We start from the raw sequence: 23,408 nt of genomic DNA, 5'->3' as shown, positions 1-23,408 counted from the left end.
GGAAGAGGATTGGACTGTTAACCATTTGATCTCAATAGATGGTAAATACTGCAATGAAGAAGCAGTTAATAAAATGTTTCCAGAAGAATTAGCCGTTAAGATTCTGAAGATCCCTCTAAGTTCAGAAGGATGTTCTGACTTTGCTTCATGGCCATACACAAAGGGGGGCATCTACATTGTTCGGTCTGGTTACAACCTTGCGAGATCTGTAGCTTTCTGGCAAAAATGTAGCGTGGCTAGTAAAGGATCTTCCTCTAATCTGGAGGAAACAAAAAATACATGGAGGAAGCTATGGAAAATACAATGCCCAGGGAGAATGAAAATTATCTTATGGAGAATGGTTCATAATTGTCTACCTACTGGAGAACAACTCCATCGACGTTCAATCCAGACTAGGTATGACTGCCCTTTTTGCTATAGATTTGAAACGGTGGAACATTGCTTCTTTCATTGTCAATATGTTAGAGAAATCTGGGCTGACCTGAAAACATCCGTTCATATATCTTTAAAATTAAAGACGTTCATTAATATTCGACAATGGTTGTTGGATTGGATAGATAATGCATGTGACCTGCAAGCTATGTTTTTTGCCGTGGCTATATGGCATATATGGGACAATAGAAATAGTGCAAGGAATGGGGAGGGTTTGCTTCATCCGCATCGTGTGGCTGGGAAGATTAAAGCCTATATTGATTTCATCTTGTTGAATAATTTTAGCATGACACAACCCACAAGGCGTGAGAACCAAACTTCAGTTCAAAAATGGTCTCCGCCGCCGGAAGGTTTGGTGATGGTTAATGTCGATGCTGCAGTCTTCTCACAATCACAGCGAATGGGAATTGGCATTGTCATAAGAAATCACCTGGGAGTGGTCCTAGCAGCCAAAAGAAGATATGTCAATCAGGAAGTAAATCCTGAACTCGCAGAAGCCATTGCCATGCGTTGTGCAATGAAATTTGCTGAAGAAGCTGGCTTCCAAAGTATTGTAGTGGCTTCTGACCGTGAGACGTTGGTCAACAAAGTGAAGAATGTTACGATGGATAGATCACAGATAGGTGCCATAACTTTTGATATTAAGAGTAGGGCATCAAAGTTTGTATCTTGTTTATTCACTCATATCAACCCGTCATGTAATGAGGCAGCTCATGTCCTGGCTAGATCTTCTGAACATGATTGTGGTTCCTGCTGGTTTAATGTAGTCCCTGATGTAATCAGGACCGTCATATGTAATGAACAATCGTTGATTGAATAAAAGTAGCTGTCTTTCTAAAAAAACAAAGCAGCAAACGACACGGCGGCGGACGAAGCAAACGGTAAAAAAACAAAGAAGCAAAGACACGGTGGCGGACGAAGCAAACATGGTGCCGGACGAGCAAGCATGACGCCAACGAGCGGCAATACCACAGACGAAGCTCGGGGAATCAGGCACGAGCTGCAAGAAGAACCAACCGTAGCAGCTCCGCTTTGGACATGGGTACGTCCACGCTATGCCGTCGAGGACGATCTGGGCTTCACCGTCCACCACTGCCCGGGGCCGCTGCCGCGGCGGCAGCGAGGCGACCACCCCGGGCAAGCCATGACCGGAGGCCACCACCGAATGTACCCGGCCCGATCTGCCCGATCCTCCACGACATCCTATGCACGCCGCCGCCACCAGCCGGCCATCCCGCCGCCCAGATCTAGATCGGCCGCGCCTCCTCGCGGGATGAGGTCCGCCCCACCTCCTCCATCACGAGTAGGAGGGGATCCTCCGCCAACACCGCCGGCCACCCAGCTTAGCCCGACGGCGTCCTACGGCGGCGACAAAGGGAGGGGACGATGGACGGAGGAGCCTGGCGGCTAGGGTTTGTGGGCACCCAAGTCGCCCGGGGTGGAGGCGACGCGAGCGGGCGGCTAGGGTTTTTGTTGCCTCGGAAAAGTGATTTATTTAGTAAAATATATTTGAGCCCTGTTCGGAGGCTCTCCACTCCACGACTCCGCTTCCGGAGCGGCCGGAGCCGCAGTTGAAAATCGTGGAGTGGGCAAAGAGGTACTCTGCAGCTCCTTGTATTCTGCGGAGCTGGTGAAGTGCCGAACAGAGCCTTGATAAGCATTTAGGCTTATGAAAGAAAATAATATTTTACTATTTGGTAAGTCAATAAAACGTGGGGCAGTCAATACGGTTTCTAAAAACAACAAGAGATGAGATGAAAAAAAAAATCAAAACATAAGGGGAGACGTACATAAAGTTAAACCAAAAATGACATGAACTTATAATATATTTTTAGATAGGAGGGATAAATAAATTGCTATGACGACTTTCCCTTAAGAAAAGAAGGAAATCGAACATAACCAACACAATAGCGCACCACTACATAGCCCGGACAACAATTAGACCCCTAAGGGCATCTCGACCCTCAAAACAAACACTATTTGTTCGTGAACACAGATACAAGAGGCGACCATCCAACCTTGTCCCCTAAACGCCACTCCTGTTATTTCCTTAGGTCTGCAAGATTCAAAATAATATCATATCAAATCTACGGGGAGTGGAAATGTCAAAATTTGATACTAGTTCAAATGCAAATATTACAAGCCAACTAAGTTTTTGAAGAAAATGGTTCAAAATTGAATTCAACTCGCACATATGTTCTAGTCGTCTCCTTTAAGTGTCCAAAGATGCTCAATCAGGTTTTGATGGCCAGGTGGAGCGGTGAAGGTCACAGAGGTCCGACTAGGGCTTGGTGGGCGGCCAGAGTGGTACGACGGTGGCGGTGGCCAAGGAGGAAGTGGATGCGGAGAAAGGGGGAGGGATGGAGACACGGTGTCCATGTGTGGTTTTGGATGGGCCGGGGGTGTCGAAGTCCTATGTGGCAGAGGTCACGACTCCTGCAAAGCCCCCTGATTTGGTTCGGGCTTGTAGCAAACCGGGCATGCAGACTGATCTGCGTACCGATGCGGAGTGGATTGGATGGCAAGCTACGTCTGGATAGCTTGGTCCGGACGTTTGCGGGCGATTTGTGGGCCCGCTTGGAAGATGCCCTAATTACATTCTTCGCAGATGAGGGCTTTGCCTGATGACATCCCTGGTGACGTGAGGGGAGAAGGAAGGTGAGGGGCAAGGGTGTCGGTCAGAGTTACACAGCTTGAGCTGCCATAGCAGGAGACGCAAAGGGCTTCTTTTCTCATTCCTTTAAGTAGATCATTGGAAGAGATACTTACTCCCCCACCCCAATGAACCCCAACGAATAAGACGTACACACATTTTAAAATTAAACTTTTACCGTAAGATCAACCAAATGTGAGTTAGGTGTGACAAAATTACACAACACGTTTCAAAGAATTTTTTTCTCATGGCGGGTGTCTCAATTGCGGTACTCGCAATGGGTTTTCTGCTGGTGCTTTGGACTCGCTTCTTTCTTTTCCCATCCCCTGAACCTGTCTTGAACTAGTTTATGTATTTCTATTATGAATTTAACGGAAAGGGGATTTGCCGATTAAAAAAATATAAGAATGCGTGGTTAGTTTCTACGGATCCAAAATAATTAGATCTCGTTATCTCTAGCAGGCTGATTACTCCAGTGAGTGATTTCCTCGCCCTCAGTTCGCTTGGTCAATATGTATCACCGCCCTTGCCAAGTAGTGGCAACAAACCAAATAGTGGTCAGAATGATACTACTCCCTCCATTCTATAATGTAATGCGCCCGCGTTTTTTAAGATTTAAGTTTAACCATAAATTTAATCAATTTGGGCGACTCTGGCGGGAGAAAAATTATAGCATTGAAAACTTCTTTTGAATACGAATTCAATGATATAATTTTTGCTCCCGCTGCAGTCGCTCATGTTGGTTAAATTTATGGTCAAACTTAAATCTTCAAAAAACACGGGCCAATTACATTATGGAATGGAGCGAGTATGATTCATGACACACTCCAACCAATCATACCCAATTCCCAAAGCCAAACAAGAAAACACTAGTAGGTGCATGCACGATTGCAGCCACAGCCGGCAATGTCTCACCCTACCCTACCCTGACGCAATCACATCATATTGGATCTGTGCTTGTGAGTGCTCCAAAGACTCTGCTAGTGCCTTGTTCAGAAGCTACTCAAAAGATGGAAAATCTTTTTCTTGGCCTAAGAATGGCACTTGAACATGTTTTCCCTCAGATAATATGATTATTATTGGTTCAACATGTATGCACACGCCTCGGCGTGCAGATAACCACACAAAATGAGACCAGATTTATCGCCTGGATACTGTCCATCCAAATTATGAACATGTGGCGCTAAAGAGGACAATAGGGACACCGTACCTGTTGAACTGGAAGTCAAGAGGATCAGATTCCATTGATGTTGATACTCACCAGTTAGTGGATGCCTTCGGTGCATCATAGCAGCATTGCCTATGTTCTTGATATGGACGTATGACCAAACGCTTGAATTGAATGATTCTAGTGAGTGCTGGAAGCAAAGCTATCCTCGGCGAGGACCAACTGTACACTTGTCCTGCAGGCCAATCACTATGCAAAGCGATTATTAATACTCCCGCCATAAACTATAAGACCTTCTAGATCGTTACATTATGATATTACCTCCGTCCCGGTGTATAAGTCATTCGCGTAGTTTTAGGTCGACAATTTAACTATCTAAATATGTATTATATGTGAGAAAAATATATATTTAGAAACTACATCTGTGTAGAAATCTAGTGATATACTTTTCATGACATATAACACATATTTAATTCCTCAAATCGATGACCTAGAACTACGCGAATGACTTATACACCGAGACGGAGGTAGTATAAAAGATCATATATTAGTTTAGAGAGAGTACTACATCTTGTAGTCGATTTTAACCATATTTAAGGTGCCACCTTGCATCCTACATGGATTGCCACCCAGGCGGTCACCATAAATCGATACAGTAAAAAATAGTACAAGCCACCCCAAGTAGACTACTTCAGTCAACAAAAGTACAAATAGGCTTTATGGTCAAGAAGTCAAAGGGCGAACACCACATAAAAGAATAAGTCAAAGGAGAAGTCAAGTGACCAAAGAAGCCCAAGCCCAAGAAAGCCTCTTATAGTGTAGGGATTCAACTCAACCCACCTCCGCTTGGCGAGGACCCTTCAACACTTGGGATGTCGACATCAATTCATCCCCAAATTTGACCCATCTAATGGTGGCTCTCTGCTTCCAATAAGTTTTCTGGTAAATTGATGAGATGTTTCTTGACTATATTCCTTCTATTCCATTCTTTGGTGCTTAGCTCTCTGTATTCCTCTAACATATGCATAATGTTTTTAGAGCATTGGTGTTCTTTATGCAACCAACAAGATTTGACAATGACCTTGGCCATATCTTTAACCTCTTAGCCTTTGAGTTCAGTTGTGATCTTATTTTGCACTATTTGATTCTTGTACCTCTTGTTGCAAAATATTCTTTACAATGTCCTTGAAATCACTATGTTGCAGCCATAAGTTTCAAACATGAAAAACTTTGATTTGGGAATGGTTGTGCTACCTCCGTCTCGGTGTATAAGTCATTCGCGTAGTTCTAGGTCATCGATTTGAGGAATTAAATATGTGTTATATGTCATGAAAAGTATATCACTAGATTTCTACACAGATGTAGTTTCTAAATATATATTTTTTGTCACATATAATACATATTTAGATAGTTAAATTGTCGACCTAGAACTACGCGAATGACTTATACACCGGGACGGAGGTAGTACCATTTTGAAGGAGGCATGGTACATGACCAGAAATAGGTTTGAAAAGAGTCGTTGCAATAGTATTTGGATAGTTTAAAGTCCATGATTCTAAAGAGAAGCACCAATCTAGTTACTCTAATAGAGACTCCTCTTGCATATTGCTCCAAGTGTAGTTTCCGCCTTTGAGAGACTTCAATAAGACCTAAGGTACTGGTGGCCGCATTGAAGCTCAGCATGACTTGATAATTACCTCCAGGTCTATTCTTCTTGAATATCTATTTAGTTAAAATCTCCCGGCACAAGCCAATCAGTGCCATATTGCCATCAAGTACTTGGTATTTTGAAACCAGTCAATGAATTCCATCCTACTTTCGGCCAGACAAGGACCATAAATGTTTGTGAGGATCCATGTGTTTCCACTGAGACAAGTGAATTGAGCTGAGAGTGCAAAGTTGTTTCCAAAAACTTTAATCCCCGGAAACAAGCTGTCATTCCAAGCAATAAGGAGCCATCTACAAGCACCCATCGAGGGTAAGAATTCAAATCTGATGATTCTTCTAGGGCAGAATTTCCTAAGATATGTGTCAATAACCTTGGACAAATTTCGAGGTTACAAGCACAAAAACAAGTTCAGATTTTTTTTCCAGCATCAATATGACTTTTTGTAAAAAGCTGCTTCGGAACGTATGTTCGACAACAGGTAGTCAGGTATTCCGAAACACAGTTCCATAACAACTCACAATCAGAATAATGTACAACAGACAGTGTCTATACATGTCACATGCATGTGCAATACATGATACTGTACTACTTCCTCTGTCCCAAAATAAGTGTCTCAACTTTGTACCAACTTTAGTACAAAGTTGTATTAAGATTGAGCCCTTTTTTTAGAACAGAGGGAGTATATTTTAACCTATTATCTTGCCATATTAGTATTTCAGTCCATCCAAACTAGCCAACAACTATTTTGGGAGGAATACATCTGAGATTTGACAGGACTATGTAATACTCTCTCCACCCCTTAATATAAGAGCGTCTTTTACACTACACTAGAGTAGCCGTTCACCAGATTTGACAGGACTATGTAATACTCCCTTCGCCCCTTATATTATGAGACAGAGGGAGACAAATAAACTGCAATGATGATCAAACAAGCAATAGCATGCGAATTTGGATGATCATGTATTAAACAAACTTGAGTAGCCGTTCACCAGATTTGCCAAGCACACGAATGGCAACCAAAGAGTTTCTCAAAAAAAAAAAAACCCGACTGGCAACCAAAGGGACAGGTTGTTTTATGTCTGATTGGGTTTATAATGTTAGGCACCTCACAAAGTGATATCACTAGCTACCAACGAATAAAAAATAGCATCACACTAACTTAAAATATGAATTTATCTTAATCATCTTGCAAAAGGACAACTTTCATGACATGATTTAACCTCCCAGAAGCACACCCCTTGCTCATTTTGCAAAGGGATCAAATTTCCTTTCCTGCTTATCACAAAATGACAAGTTGGTCATAGAAGTTCTAGAAGTGGATATCCTGTAGCGATAGAAAAAGCATAAATCTTTTCTCATGTGAACCGATAAGCAGTGCATTGGCACACATTTGAGCAATAAATATTAAGTTCCTCAAGCTCATGCCATAGAGGGCACTGTTGAGTGTTCATTTCCCAATTAGATAGCTTCTTCGTCAAATACATGCTCTTTATGCTTTGTGTTTCTACAACCGAGTATTCCTCCTATCTGATAGGCAACAAGCTCTCAGCCTGTAGTGCCAACAATTATGCACTATTAGAGATTAGTGAGCAGAACACAACTCTTAACTGAGAATCTAAAGTCAAACGGCACATACCTAAACTTTCATATCTTTGTGGATAAGCTTAAACTACATCAGTCACTGGAGAAAAATATATTCGCAATTGAATACTTTTCTGGATGTCAACATCAAGGCAATTTTAATGCCTTTATCATGACCAAAGGTAAACAGACTTTTACAATTATCATTTTGCTTCACGCCTAACAGGTACTTCCGCAGAAGTAATGAGGAACAGGACCATCAGCTGACCTATATTTGTGCCGATGCTTAGCAAGTTCCATCTTACACAATGGACTACTGTCATCATGACAAAAAAAAAATGCACTGACAGAGGATCACACATTAGGAACTTGAAGATGAACCTCCATTTTGTCCACTGCTCAAATCCAGTACTTCAAGTGATCGAAAAGGGGGCCTTTCTCCAAATTTCAACAGATGTGCAACTTCATAAACTGGGCGCAGTTCTAAAATGGATTGAGCGTCTAGGTAGGAGTCACAGGCAAAACACCAAACTGACAGATCACTGAAAAGGGATACAACAACGCTGAGTAAAAGCAATCAAATAATGTGCAGATGCTGCAATATAGGAAGGACTAAACTGTATTGCTTCACGACAAGGATAGAAGAGGGAAAGGCAGAACATGATAGGATCTTCAGTAACTAAATGAAAATAAGATAATAAGGAAACAATAATTTTAGATTTATAGCAATATTTAGCTATTTTCGTGCTTCTGTATTTTATATATTATTCAAAGCACAAGGTATTTCACTAACAATATGTGTAGCAAACTATGGTGTATGGACATTTCCTTTAAATTCAGTCAACTAGCCAGGTTTCAACTTTGCCACCATTAAACTCTGGTTTAACTCAACAAGTCAACAGAAAACAATCATATGAGTAATTGATTGCTTAAAGGTACCACCAGAGTCAGAGAGAACTGCATTCGCATCGACTCTCTTTTTGAGGCAGTGAGTTTACTGGTACGACTAGTAGTAAAGCTGTTAAACCAGTGTAGTGAAGTACTGGCCAATGCTGTAACTTCTGCAGTTCTTCTTACAGAACATATACACAGGAAATAAACCATTCTCACAAAAGAAATGAAAGGACTAATAACCATACTTCAAGAGTATATTATGTTTGTTGGTGGCAAAGGCTATAATCATGCATATCTGATCTAGCACTTCGCATTGTACGATAATGTGAACTTAGGTAGCCATCAATAGATTCTTCATAGTTTTCAGGTTGGCAATTGGAATCTACGATTCATAAATTGACCGGGCACGTGAATCGATAAGGTTCGTGAATCAGATAGTGCAATAGCTAAGATAGCCTCCTAATTTCACAAAATAGCAATAAAAAGAAAGAAAGAAGTTCAGAAGCCACTTGGGCCAGCCCAGCTAGGAATACTCCCCGAGTACTCATGCCACAATGCCTTTGCCCCAAGGCACCTAAGTCCCCTTAAACCCGCCGGCATATATACTTTTCAGCATCTCACCCCGTCTCTGACTCTCTTCTGATCCGATGTTCTCTGCCTTGCCACCTCCACTCCCATGCTTCTCGCTTTGTGCCTCTTCTGTGATGCTGTCCACTATTGCATCTCCCCTCACGCAGCCCTTGAGCAGTGGCGTCCGAAGGATGGACAAAGGGCAAAGGTAGCACCACGGTGAGGCAGCAGTAGCAGTGGCAGGGTCAAGCGGTCGCCCAGTAAAGTGATGTCATGCCTGCAGTTCAGGTTACTGAACCTTCAGCGGACTGAAGTGCACTTGCTGGACTCGTGCAGCAATTGGCGATCAGTCCTTGGGCCTTGTAACCTGGGAGACAAGTGGCCCAATGGGGTGTGTGCCAAGTGGCTTCTTAGGCGTGCGTTGTGACACTGTGAACGGTATTGAATGAGAAACACGTGAACTCTGTTCCTCGACTCCTGCTCCTCTCATTGTCACCTGCCCTCCTCCCCTCCCCTCCCCTCCCCTACCCTTCCCTGTGCGATCTCGATCCCCTCCAGATCAGGTCGTCACAACTTACACTACGAGTCAATTTTTCTCCCCCACGCAATCCACCACGCCATGCTCATACCCTCTTGACCGACCTATAACATCCACTGTGTGAGGTGTGATCCATCTCGCTGAATCGCCAAAAATCCTCCACGGGATTAGGTTGATTTGAGAAAACACAAGGGTGTTAAAATTTTTAGGTACTTGGGCAGCCCGCATCTTCCTCTTGTTGCCAGAGGAACTGGAGTACATACGGCTTCATCTATAGCGCTGCAAGAAACAAGCTTACTCCTGCTCGAGCTGCTGATTTGGTGTTCACACACAACGACCACCGCCTGCTTTCAAGGAATTCTCAAGCATATCAAACTGTGCCAAGCAGAATGCAGGACATAGGAGGAGATAGAGTTGAGAGTTTTGGTTGTGTGGGTATGCTTGAAGGTGCAGATCCTTCACTTGATGAACCAGCTTTGGAGGAGGAGATAATAGATTCTCTCACTCGAATCTCTTTATCCATCAAGCTTCAGCCATCAGCCCAGGAGCTTATTTAATTTATGTTTATATCATTTATGTAATGCACTCCTGAATTGTTAGATTATGGCCATTTGAACTGTTTGCTATGTGGCCACCTGAGCCTTATAAGCTCCTATCTTTTATGCTTTTAGTGGACTATTTTATGTTGTTAACTTCTGATGTAGTCAATTTGTCATGGTCTGGTTCTTTGGTTTGTATCAATATTGTGTCATGCTGGGAGTTTAAGAATTTGAGATTGCCATCACATAGTAGTAACATACATGCCACATAGGCAAAACATATGATGTGGCAAGAATAAATGAGGAGAGTTTCAAATGGAGTAACATAATATGTTACCATCACATAGTGTTGAACCGGTATGGGCCCTAGCCCATCAAGATCTGTCTCTTGGGCCCAAACCCATGATAGGTGCTGACCTAGAAGAGGAGCCCCTCTTCTCTTGTCCCGTGACAGCCGCCACATCTGCGACACACACTCACGCAGGCAACAAGACAGGAAGCGAGGCCGCTGTCTGAAGGTACCCATCTCCCGATTCAACATGGTATCGAGCCAGGCGACGACGGTGGCGGTGTAGTCCCTCGCCGGAGAGGCGGCGGTGGGGCCCAGCGGGGTCAGGCGAGAAAGGAGGCTGTGTGCGTGCGCGAGGCGGCGGGTCTGCTGTGGTGCGTGCGGCGGCGGCGCGGCTGGGCTCGAGGAGCTGCGACGCGGCCGGGAGGGAGCTGCTTCCTCTTGTCCTGCTTCGCGTCCCTGGGGTGGCTAGCTGCGAAGGGGGCCGCCGAGGAGGGCTGCTGCGGGTTGTGCAGGCGGCTGCGGCAAGAAGAGGAGGAAGAAGGCGGCGGCGGATTTGGACTGTGTGCGAGTCAGGCTGCGGCAGGGAGCTGCTGCTGTTGGTGCTGCTGAACAGAAGAGGAACTGCAGCTGCTGCTGCTGCCTTGTGTTGTTCCTGGAAGCTTGCTGAGCTGCTGGTGCTTGTGCGGCTGGTTCTTGGTGCTGCGGCAGAGGAAGAAAGAGGTGCAGCCTGCTGGACTGCTCGTTCTGGAACAGGAAGAGCCTGGGCTGGACCGCTTGTGTGCTTTACAGAGATTTTTTTTTTCTCTGTGGACTTGCTGTTGTGAGCTTGGTGTTGTGGTGGTGGTGGTGCTGCTGCTTGGGAAAGAAGATTCTCTGAGGCTGAGTTTTGCTGTTGCTGCTTATTCCGTCAAACGATGGCTGAACCAACTGGTCTTGCCGAGGCTTTGGAGAAGCTCGCTAAGATCCTCGCGGAGTCCAACTCTGGGGCCATCGTTCCTCGACAGGAAGTGGCTCAAAAGCTTGAAATGTCGCCCCTGGACATGAAGCTAGAGGGGGCAACAAATTATTTGAGCTGGTCCAGGAGGGCTTTGTGGGCTGTGGAGCAGAAGGAGCTTGATGGATATTTGTTGGGCACCGTTGTAGAACCAGGGGACAAGAGTAGTGCAGAGGGCAAGAGGTGGAAGGTCATCCACTCTGTACTTATGGTGTGGTTGTTGAACTCTGTGGTGCCCTCCATTGGACGCTCTGTGGAGGGGCTATCCTCACCTGCTGAGATATGGAAGATTCTGTCCACTCAATACTCTGGCAAGGGCAATGTCATGCTCATTGCTCAGATTGAGGACAAGATTAGGTTGCTGCGCCAAGATGATGGCATATCAGTGATGACATACGTGGCAGAACTGCAGGCTCTGTGGGCTGACCAAGATAACTGTGATCCCCTGGAACTCTATGACGCGGCTTCAATCGAGTCAGGGCATAAGTGGATGGCACGCAGGCGTGTGCTGAAATTTTTGGCTGGCCTCAGAGGTTGCTTTGATGGCAGGAAGGCTTCCCTGTTGCACCAACCTAGTTTGCCTACCATTCCCGAGGCTATTGCAGCGATGACTCAAGAGGAGGTGCGCCTATCCCTTGAGCATGCAGATGTGAAGGTTGTGCCAGCTTCGACATTTGCAGTCACTGAGCGCATGGAGTGGGGAGATCCCACCAAATGTCATATTTGTGGGGAGGTAGGTCATTGGAAGAGAGAATGTCCAACTCGTGGCAAAGGCAAGGGATATAACAGAGGGGGAACAGGCAGAGGTAGAAGTGCTAGAGGCAGAGGTGGATACTCAGAGACCTCATGGGGCCAGGCTTCTAGAGGCAGAGGTGGCTACTCAGGACACTCAGGGGGTCAGAGGGCTCACATGGCCGTTGCAGGAGACAGTGGGACGTCCAAAGGCAAAGATGTAGATGATGTTGTCTATGGAGACTTTGCTCACTGGGCCTCTAGTGATGAAGGTAATCCGGAAAGAGCATCTCTTGCTACTAATGAGAGTGCTCCAGAGTGGGTTCTTGACTCTAGAACATCTAAGCATGTTGCTAGTAACTCCTGTGTGTTCGAGTCTTACACTAAGCATCCTCCCTCTCACACGGGCACTATACAAACGGTTGATGGCACAAAACAACCAGTCATAGGGGTTGGTACAGTAAAGTGTACTCCGACCATTTCCCTATCGTCAGTTTTACATGTGCCAGCCTTTCCTGTCAATTTGGTTTCTTTCAGTGCACTCATTGATCAAATGGACTGTCGTGTGATCCTTGACAAGTTCGGTTGCTTGATTCAGGTGCGACAGACGAGCCAGACGGTTGGGACTGGCACCAGGCGTAGGGGGCTCTGGTACATGGACCAGGAGGTGCAGCCGGACTTGGTGTGTGCTGCGACCATGGAGGATAAGGAGAAGCAGGCGATGATCCATCACTGTAGGATGGGGCATGTATCTTTTGATAAGATGAGTAGAATATTTCCGGATGTTATGTGTGGAATAGGCAAAGGCAAGCTGACATGTGATGCTTGTGAATATGCAAAACACACACGGGCCTCATATGTAAGGGGCTCAGGAGCATATCTCCTTTTATGCTTATTCATTCGGATGTATGGACTAGCCCAGTGGTGTCAATGATGGGAAGAAGTATTTTGCTACCTTTATTGACTGCTATTCTCGCATGACTTGGATTTACTTGATGCGTCACAAGGATGAGGTGTTTAGTTGTTTTCAGAACTTCCATGCTCTTGTAAAGAACCAGTTTCAGGTACAGGTCAAGGTGCTCAGGACGGACAATGGAACGGAGTATGTGAACAACATTTTTGGGGCTTTCATGGCTGACCATGGGATTCTTCATCAAACTTCATGTCCGGACACCCCTTCTCGGAATGGAGTGGCCGAACGGAAGAATCGTCATGTTCTTGAGGTTGCTCGGTCGTTGATGTTTACCATGAATGTGCCTAAGTTCTTGTGGGATGATGCAGTTATGACAGCCACATACTTGATCAACCGGACACCTTCCAGGATACTTGGCATGAAATCTCCGTCTGAGTTGCTCGTTGGAGATAATAAGTTTGTTGTTCCGCCAAAGTTGTTTGGCAGTACCTGCTTTGTTCGTGATCACCGACCATCTGTTGGCAAGCTTGATCCTCGGGCAGTGAAGTGTGTCTTTCTGGGATACTCGTCTAGTCAGCAGGGGTATAAATGTTGGTGTCCCTCTGAAAAACCCAGGTTTGTAAGTATGGACGTTACGTTCAGGGAGTCTGAGCCATTCTATGGTGAGCCGACCGATCTCAGTCTGCTGTTTGCAGAGCTTGACCACCTACACCCTGTGCATGATGGTTAAGAGGGGGAGAAGGATGTGTCTCATACTCATGGGGATTCTGTGGACATTAACGCTGATAATGATGTGCAGGCTCAGGTTCAACCAATAGTGGGTACAATTTCGGTTAGTACCATCACCGATGATGATGTGCAGGCTCCTGTCGAGCCAACTGTCGATACACTTAAGATTGGTGCTCTCCAGGTTCCTGTTCGGGATCGATGGCAGACGAATACCCTGGTGTACTCTCGACGGCAACCACAAGTGCAGGGGGAGCAGCAAGGCAGGGAGGCAAGAGTGCAGGGGGAGCAACAACGCAGTGAGGCAAGAGTGCAGGGGGAGCAGCAAGGCAGTGAGGCAAGCTCATCTGACACAGTGGAGCTGCCCATTGCGTTGCGAAAACCTACACGTGAAGCGGCAAGGAAGGGTGAGGTAGCAAGGAAGGCTCTGCCAAAGGATGATGCTTGTGATGACCTTGATATTGGCAATTTTGTGTCTTACAAGGCTTTGTCACCTTCATATAAGGCGTTTGTTGCCTCTCTGCAAACTGTGTCTATCCCTAAGGATTGGAAGGCTGCAAAGCAAGATCCGAAGTGGCGTGAATCGATGATAGAGGAGTTAGAAGCATTGAAAAGAAACAAGACATGGGTGCTAACCACATTGCCGGCAGGAAAGAAAGCAGTGAGTTGTAAGTGGATTTTTACTGTGAAGCAGAATCCTGAGGGCAAGGTGGAACGGTATAAGGCTAGATTGGTCGCCAGAGGATATAGTCAAACTTATGGAATTGACTATGATGAGACATTTGCTCCAGTTGCAAAGATGAACACAGTACGAGTATTGGTGTCATGTGCTGCAAACTTTGGGTGGAAATTGCACCAGTTAGATGTCAAGAATGCCTTCTTACATGGTGACTTGAAAGAAGAGGTATACATGGAGATACCGCCAGGTTTTGGCACAGAACAGACTACGGGGAAGGTATGCAGGCTGAAGAAATCCTTGTATGGTCTGAAGCAATCGCCGAGGGCATGGTTTGATAGGTTCAGACGAGCTGTTTGGAATATGGGGTATGGCCAATGTAATGGTGATCACACAGTGTTCTATAGACACACTGATAAGAAGATCACCATTGTTGCAGTGTATGTTGATGATATCATCATCACTGGAGATGATGAGGAGGAAATAAAGAGAGTGAAGGGGTGTCTGAGCAAGGAGTTTGAGGTAAAAGACTTGGGAATCTAAAGTACTTCCTTGGCATAGAAGTGGCTCGGACAGAGAAGGGAATATCTTTGTGCCAACGAAAATACACCTTGGATCTTTTGAGTGACATGGGCATGGTGGGATGTCGTGCAGCCCCTACTCCGATTGAACAAAATCATCAAGTAACAGCACAATCAGGTGAGCTAGTGAATAAGGAAGATTATCAGAAGCTGGTTGGGAGGTTATTATACTTGTGTCATACCATGCCTGACATTACGTATGCCGTGGGGGTGGTGAGCAGATACATGCATGAACCAAGGAGTGGGCATCTGAATATTGTTCACAGAATCCTGAGATACTTGAAGGGGACTCCGGGTAAAGGGTTGTGGTTTGCGAAGAGTGGACATCTTGAGGTGGATGGCTATAGTGACTCTGATTGGGCTAGCTGTCAAGATGATAGACGATCAACTTCAGGCTACTGTGTGTTTGTGGGAGGAAATTTGGTGTCATGGAGAAGCAAGAAACAAACTGTTGTGTCTAGATCAACAGCAGAAGCTGAATATAGAGCATTATCTCGAGGGTTGTGTGATATGCTCTGGGTGAAGCACCTACTATGCGAGTTGAAACTTTTGAGGAAGGGACCCTTAAGGGTGTGGTGTGACAATCAGTCAGCTATAGCCATTGCTAATAACCCAGTTCAACATGATAGAACGAAGCATGTGGAAATTGATCGCTTCTTCATTAAAGAGAAACTTGATGCTGGGATCATCAGCCTTACTCATGTCAGCTCTGGGAAGCAGTTTGCAGATTGCTTGACAAAGGGACTGGGAACAAAGGACTGTAACTTAGCGTGTGACAAGATGGGGATGATAGATATCTACCACCCATCTTGAGGGGGAGTGTTGAACCGGTATGGGCCCTAGCCCATCAAGATCTGTCTCTTGGGCTCAAGCCCATGAGAGGTGCTGACCTAGAAGAGGAGCCCCTCTTCTCTTGTCCCGTGACAGCCTGTCACAGCCCTAGAATTTGTTTGTAATTAGTTGCATCAGCACCCATGCATCATGTCTAAAATTTATCTGAAACTTGAAATGGGGATTGCCCAAACCCTAGCATCAAAGGAATTCACTAGGTTCAACTAAAATATTCTCAGTGATTCCAAATGGCTTTTAAAAATGTTCGTCATTTCTGGTTAGTGTTGGAAACAATAACCAGAGGTGTTGCACATTTTTCCATGACATATTTGGGCTCTGAATTAAATCATATAGTATTTGAATTTGGGCATTTAAATGCTAGTAAATACTTTAAATGTCCAAATAATCCTAAATTGAAATGTCCCATGTTGGATATTATTCTATACAGTGGGCATGTGCAGTTTGGTGATTTTTGAAAGGGTCTAGGTATGTTTAGAAAAGCCACAAAGACTACAGAATAATAGAAAAACAGAAACAATAAATAAAAGAGAGAGAGAGATTTTACCTGGGCCACTTACCTGGCCGGCCCAGCTGGCAGCCCACCTGCTGGCCCAGCCCAGCAGCCCTCCCCCTGTCGTCTTCCTCCTGCCAGGAGGACAGACAGGTGCGTGGCAAGCGCGCTGACGACGCCTTGCCACCTCCTGCTTCAGCCGCGCAGCCTTGACCCCCCCAGGCGTGCCACGGAGACGCCACGAACCCCCTCTCGCCTCTCCCTCGCTCCCTGGCCTCTCTCCTCCTCCCTGCTCCCTCTCCCGAACACGCCCGAGCGCCGCTGTCGCCGCCGCTCGGCGTTGCCGTGCCCACCGCCTCCCCCTCGCTTCCCCGACCAGTCCAGGAGCTCCGACGCGTCGTCCTCGACCTCCTCGCTGAGCTACGCAACGCCGAATGCTCCGGAGCCTCGCCAACGCCGCCGTCTCCGTCCTCGGGTGCCGGAGATCCCCGCCAACGTTTCGCCGGACCCCGTGTCTCCCTTGCCTCTCCAGCAGCACCAGAAGAACCGCGGTGAGCCTCTGCACCGTTTCCCCCATACCCCGTCGCTTAATTCACCCCCCAGCCGCCGTTTCCACCGAAGCCGTGAGCTCCTCGCCACCGGCGATGGTGCAGACGAGGCTATGCGCACTGCAGCCCGTATCCGAGCACACCAGCGTACTCGACGCGCCTCCACGAACCTGCAGCCACCAGTAGATTCCCCTCCCATGCCCTCTACCACCGTACTCGACCGCTCCCGACCGCTGGCCGCCGCCACGAGCTCGACTCCGGCGAGCTCGTTCCACCCCAGCCCCTCCCACCTGGCTCTCTGGATGCGCAAGAGCGCGGGCTCCCTCCTGGTGCCCTCAGAGCGACCAGCCGCGGCCTGTAGCGCCGCCCCGACAAACTCCGATGAGCCACCGCCGTCCCTTAAGGTCGCCGGCAACTTGATCCGGCGACGTCGACGTGGCGTGATTAGATTAGGTCTAATCCACCCACTAATTACCACCGCAGCCACTGACACCTGGGCCCCGCTGATTAAGTAACCCTGGATTAGCTCCTGTTTAGATTAAACCAACCCTACGGGCCCCACAGGTCAGTTTGACCTGGCCACGTCACACGTTGACTAGCCCCACGCGCCAGAATTGACCCAGCTGACGTGGCTGTTGACTGGGACCACATGTCAGCGACACTAATCAGCCCCAGTCACTGACCAGTGGACCCCACTGGTCAGGTTTGACCCGGACCGTGCCCTGTTGACCTGCTGACGTCATGATGATGTCAGGCTGATGCAGTAATGCCTTTTCTGGATTTATTCTTATTCAGGAAATTCCAGAAAATAACCAAAACTTCTAAAAATCATAAAAAATCAACCGTAGCTCCAAATCAAACAAATTATATATGAAAAATGATCAGAAAAATGCACTCTATCCATCTGTACCATTTTCATGCATGTTAGAACACTTTAACCTTGCTGTTTAGGTGAAACAAGTTAATGCACTAATATGACCTCTTAAAATGGGTTTGCATTTGAATCTTTGGTTCAAATGGACTCATCTCAATCTGATCTAGCTTGCATTAGCCCAAAACACATTCATAATGCCATGTCATAGCATGCATCATATTATGCATTGCATTGATCGTGTTCTTCTCTGTTTGTCGGTGTTGTTCCCCCTCGGTAGACGTTGTACCGACGTTGTGATCGTTGACACTGATGAAGACTCAATGCTATCTTCAGAAGTGCCAGGCAAGCAAAACCCCCTTGTTCATTCCGATACAATCCCACTCTCTCGCTCCTGCTCTATTTTACTGCATTAGGACAACAACGATACAACTGTTACTTGTTGCGGTAGTTGAACCCCTTTATCCTCTGCATGACCTGTCATTGCCACAGTAAATAGATGAAACCCACTAGCATGAGTAGGAGTTGTTTGAGCCCTGATGTGCCTACTCATTCATGCTTGTTTGTCATGCCTGCTATTGCTTAGAGTTGTGTCAGGTCTGATTCATCGGGGATGAATTGGAGGTGTGTAAACATGTCCTACTGTGTGTGAGCTAAGTGTGTGAACACGATTTGGTAAAGGTAGCGGTGAGAGGCCATGTAGGAATACATGGTGGGTTGCCTCATTGAAGCCGTCCTCAGGAACTGAGTTCTGTGTTTGTGATCCATGAACAGCTACTACCACGCATTGGAATGCTTAAGTGCCCCTCTCACTTATTAATCAACCTGATCTCTGTCCAGGAGTTGCAACTAGTTTCTGGTGTTTGTAGGTAGTGTTAGTAGTCTACCAAGTGGCACCCGGTACAGGTGGGCTTGGGACAGACTAGGCACAGTGGCACGGTGTACCAAGCGTAGATCCACCCGTCGAGGTGGGCTTGGGAACCCTGCTCACATCGTTTGGGGCCGTGAGCGACACCCCGGCCGAATCTCCTTGCGGATGGAACCCGAATAGGCGATAAACCTGGACGAGAGACTTGTGTGGTTAGTCAGGTCGTGGCCGACACCCTCGCTGGGCTTCCGCTTGAAGGTTGCTGAGTACATGTCGTGTAAACGGCGGTAAGTGGTGAGAGCGTGTGTGAAGAAGTACACCCCTGCAGGGTTAACATCATCTATTCGAATAGCCGTGTCCGCGGAAAAGGACTTCTGGGTTGCCTGTACAATTCATAGACAAATGAAAGTGGATACTCTAAAATACGCAAGATAAGCGTGAGTGCTATGGATGGCGTTCTCGTAGGGAGACAGGAGCGGATCCATAGTGGTGTATTTATATGGTGAATATGTGGACTCGTGTGCGCCACCTCAAAAGAGTTGCTTGCAGTCGTAGTTCAGGATAGCCACCAAGTCAAAGCTGGCTTGCTGCAGTTAAACTCCACCACCCCCTTTGTTGATAATGGTGCATATGTAGTTAGTTCTGATGTAAGTCTTGCTGGGTACATTTCTACTCACGCTGCTTAATTTATGTTTTTGCAGAGAGACTTCAGTCTCGCTAGTAGTTCCGCGTGGACTTCGACGTTTAGCTTGTTACCTCAGCTACGATCTTGTGCCCTCGGCAGGATCTGGTAGATAGTCAGGCTTCTCACCTTTTTCATTTGTAGTTGTCTGTACTCAGACATGTTAAGCTTCCGCATGTGCTTTGACTTGTATGCTCTGAATGTTGGGTCGTGAGGCCCATGTTTGTAATATCTCGCTCCTCGGAGCCTATTGAATAAAATACTTGAGTTGTAGAGTCATGTTGTGATGCCATGTTGTATTTGCACATATCGAGCATATTGTGTGTATGTTATTGAAATGCTTGGTATGTGTGGGATCTGACTATCTAGTTGTTTATCCTTCGTAGCCTCTCTTACCGGGAAATGTCTCCTAGTGCTTCCACTGAGCCATGGTAGCTTGCTACTGCTCCGGAACACTTAGGCTGGCCGGCATGTGTCCTTCTTCGTTCCTGTGTCTGTCCCTTCGGGGAAATGTCACGCGATGAATACCGGAGCCCTGTTAGCCCGCTACAGCCCGGTTCACCGGAGTCCTGCTAGCCCAGTGCTACAGCCTGGATTCACTCGCCGATGACCGACACGTTCGATGCTGGGTCATGGATGCCTGTCCCTGTAAGTTTGTGCCACTTTGGGTTTACGACTAGCCATGTCAGCCCGGGCTCCTTATCATATGGATGCTAGCGACACTGTCATATACGTGTGCCAAAAGGCGCAAACGGTCCCGGGCAAAGGTAAGGCGACCCCCGTGGGGATACCGTGCGTGAGGCCGCAAAGTGATATGAGGTGTTACATGCTAGATCGATGTGGCATTGAGTCGGGGTCCTGACACAGCCGCCACATCTGAGACACACACTCACGCAGGCAACAAGACAGGAAGCGAGGCCGCTGTCTGAAGGTACCCATCTTCCGATTCAACACATAGTGATTCCCAATGTAAAATGAGTCTACAGAGTAATAAATGAAGCTCTCTATGTTATCACATCTATGATACTACCCACTATGGAGGTAGTAACATAGACTAGTAACATATGCACGTTACTAGTCTAAGTTACTTCCCACTATGACTAGCCTAATGCTATTGGGGGCTAGCATTGCAGATTGGGTAAGCAAACTTCTTTGCTGTTTGTCAAGTACCACTTCATATTATTATGATTTATGTCTCTAATAGACTGATACTAATACTAGACTATTGTTTGATGTGTTTTGCAAGTTGAAATGACATGGATCTGGTCTGGATGATTCAACCAAGCACTTCAAATAGGAGACAACAAATGGAGAAGTATCTCTTTCTAATTTTTTTGTCTTTAACTCTATATTACATGGCATATTTTTATTTATTTTTATATATACTTGCCGTGTCTCCGATGGGTGTTTCTAAAAAATGCCGTATCCCGTGTCGCAGTATCCATGCTTTTTAGGACGACTTCACTTGATCCCTAAGAACCAATCTCTCTACGAAACCCATCGAGAGTACAAGGAAACTTATCTCTAATATATCTATAAGGCAATTACCCAACCTAACAAGGACATTGATCTCTATTTTCCAACTAAAACTTCTGGCTGATTAACACGAGTACTATACTGAGCGCGCAACAATACCGTTTCACATTGGCACAAGTGACCGTTAGATTTAGAACACGTCATACTTTGCTCTAACAAAAAAAACACGGCATACTGACTACTGGAACTGGAGAACCCTGATCATAAAAATGCAGCCAGTGAAAATTCTCTGCAGTCCAAGATAAAGTTAAGCAAAAGGAAGTTGAACAATTTACCTGAAGCTCAGGGCAATACAATGGCCCATTTCTTGATAATGGTACAGCATGTGTTTGTTGATAAAACGACTACACAGCACATCTTTGCAGATCAAGCATAACCAGTTTTCAGAAGGGTGATGACATCTGCATGGAAAAATGCTCATAAGAAAACACAAGACATGAACATATGAAGTACATCAAATCCAACAGTTATGTTTTGTCCTAAATTCGAGCATATGAGGTTCATTCAGATTCAATACAAGGATAGGGGTATGCATTACCTTGTGCCACAGGCTAACTTAACTCATTGGAAAATCTTAACACTGCTTTTGGTGTTTATAGGCAATTAACATCCAGATGCTATAGCAACAAGCATGCAAGGAAGATACACATAGACAATGTTTGACAACCTATTAATTTTATGGTGCATCATGAAATCGTAAACAGCATTTTCAGGTGAAATGAAACAGAAAACCATGGTTTGGTTATAGAAGTCATATAAGAAGTATCAACAGGGATGTGCTTTTTCATGTATAATGCACGCATACATAAATCATTCAGTTGTACTCCCTCCGTCCCAAAATATAAGAACGTTTTTGACACTATGCTAAATATAAGAACGTTTTTGACACTAGCAAATATAAGAACGTTTTTGACACTAGCATAGTGTCAAAAACGTTCTTATATTTTGGGACGGAGGGAGTAGAACAGAGTGAGGAGGAAGCCATACTGTTACCAGCTCACTAGATGTTAGCCTGTTACTAACTTTCAATAAGGAATGTACTCAATAGTACCTTCAAAACCCAGACCACAATCATCTAACTTTCCCATTGAGCAATCATTCTACCAAAGAAACTCATATTTTCGACCTACCATAGAAAGGGGACAATCAAGCTCACTCTCCATGATGTTTTCCTGATAAAAGGATATCCTATTTTGCAAACCCAACAACTCTTTTTCTTTGGAAATATCACATCTTAAAATCATATTTCCATTCTGCCACTTGGAAGTGATTTGACAACTAAAAATATTGTGAATAAACAGAGGAATTGCATACCAGAATTGATGCAGGAATAACAACAACATGAACCATATGTTGATACAGTGAGAATAATGCGAAGGAGAAATCATGAAGTGAAGCTTCTAGTTAGTAATCTAAATAACCCTCATTCATAAATATGAAGGTACTTTTGTCACATCCTGGACTTGGTAATAAATGAACCACTTCCACATCTGGCATAAATGCTTGGTATTATATAAATCCAAGCATGTCCTCTATGGGCATGACTTGATTTCTTTTGCTAAACCAGTGACCTCATGTGACATTCATGGTCCACATTTAACCGAATAGAGAATGATCTTTGAGTTCTAATCTAACTAATCAGCAGTGCAACTACTCATTTCAAAATCATCTAGTTACTCAACTATTTCCCGAGACATACTACACACCCAGCACTAGAGCAGAGCATCGGAATGCTATGGGACAGAGGATGATATTCTTGTCACCAAACCTTGGTGGCAACTCACGTCATCTCCGCACTTTCGTTAACGAAAGCTGTGATGTCAACCATACATATATATGACTTGCCATAACACTTTCGAGTCACAACTTAGTACCAGTCAATCGCATTGTCATCAAGTATCAATCCCTTTTCCTTGTCAATTTAAGTTATCTAGCCATATTTCACCATAACTGAAGTATGGGAGCTGGGGATTCGGCCAAATAGTGCCACCGCGAACTAGAACTCAAGGGGAGAGCATCAAACAGCAGATAAGAACCCTAACAATCCGCATGTCAGGCCCAGGGTCGCGAGACACCAAACTCGAAGAGGATGGTGAGACAAACCTAGAGCACTGGGAATCAGACGCGGGCACGCGCGCGAGTTCGTCGGCGCTGGCGGCGGGCATTGCAGGGAGGTGTGGGCAGCTGGTCCGCGCCTCCACCCACCCCGCCTCGGCGCCATAGAGTTCCAGGCTCAGATCTCCCTCATCGTCCACCTTGCGGTTGCTATCGTCGGCACCTTCCTCTCTCTGCTTCCCCTGCGACGACGAGACATTCGAGGACACGTCAGTGGAGTAAGAAACAACACAGTGACGGTAGGTAGGGGCGTCGTTCACACGGACAGGTCGGGATGAAGACGAGTGCTCTCCGGCTCCGGCTCCGGCGGCGGAAGACATCCTCGGCGAGGCGGAGTGGAGCAGGAGAAGACGATTTTTTTTCCCGACGAGTCTCACGGGCCACGGCGAGTCGTGCAGATGATACAGCACATATATCTGAGGCCCAAATGCTCATGATTGGCTGGGCCTAACAAAGAGGCCCTTTAAGCCCGTATACGGGGCTAAGTG

The 23,408-nt window shown here is 45.9% G+C and overlaps 1 protein-coding gene across 1 annotated transcript; it reads right to left on the bottom strand.

Moving 5' to 3' along the window:
- Positions 1-7,604: 7,604 nt before the first annotated feature.
- LOC123110879 (histone deacetylase 6) lies at positions 7,605-23,331 on the bottom strand. Its single transcript, XM_044531516.1, has 4 exons — positions 23,187-23,331; positions 22,909-23,102; positions 21,081-21,206; positions 7,605-8,045 (listed from the first exon to the last, which is right to left on the bottom strand). The coding sequence occupies exons 1-4, from the start codon at positions 23,238-23,240 to the stop codon at positions 7,865-7,867; spliced, it is 555 nt and encodes a 184-aa protein (XP_044387451.1). The 5' UTR covers positions 23,241-23,331; the 3' UTR covers positions 7,605-7,864.
- Positions 23,332-23,408: the final 77 nt, after the last annotated feature.

The sequence above is a fragment of the Triticum aestivum genome, chromosome 5B, assembly GCF_018294505.1.
Source record: "Triticum aestivum cultivar Chinese Spring chromosome 5B, IWGSC CS RefSeq v2.1, whole genome shotgun sequence".
Classification (NCBI taxonomy): Eukaryota; Viridiplantae; Streptophyta; class Magnoliopsida; order Poales; family Poaceae; genus Triticum; species Triticum aestivum.
This window is presented reverse-complemented; position numbering and strand designations above follow the sequence as displayed.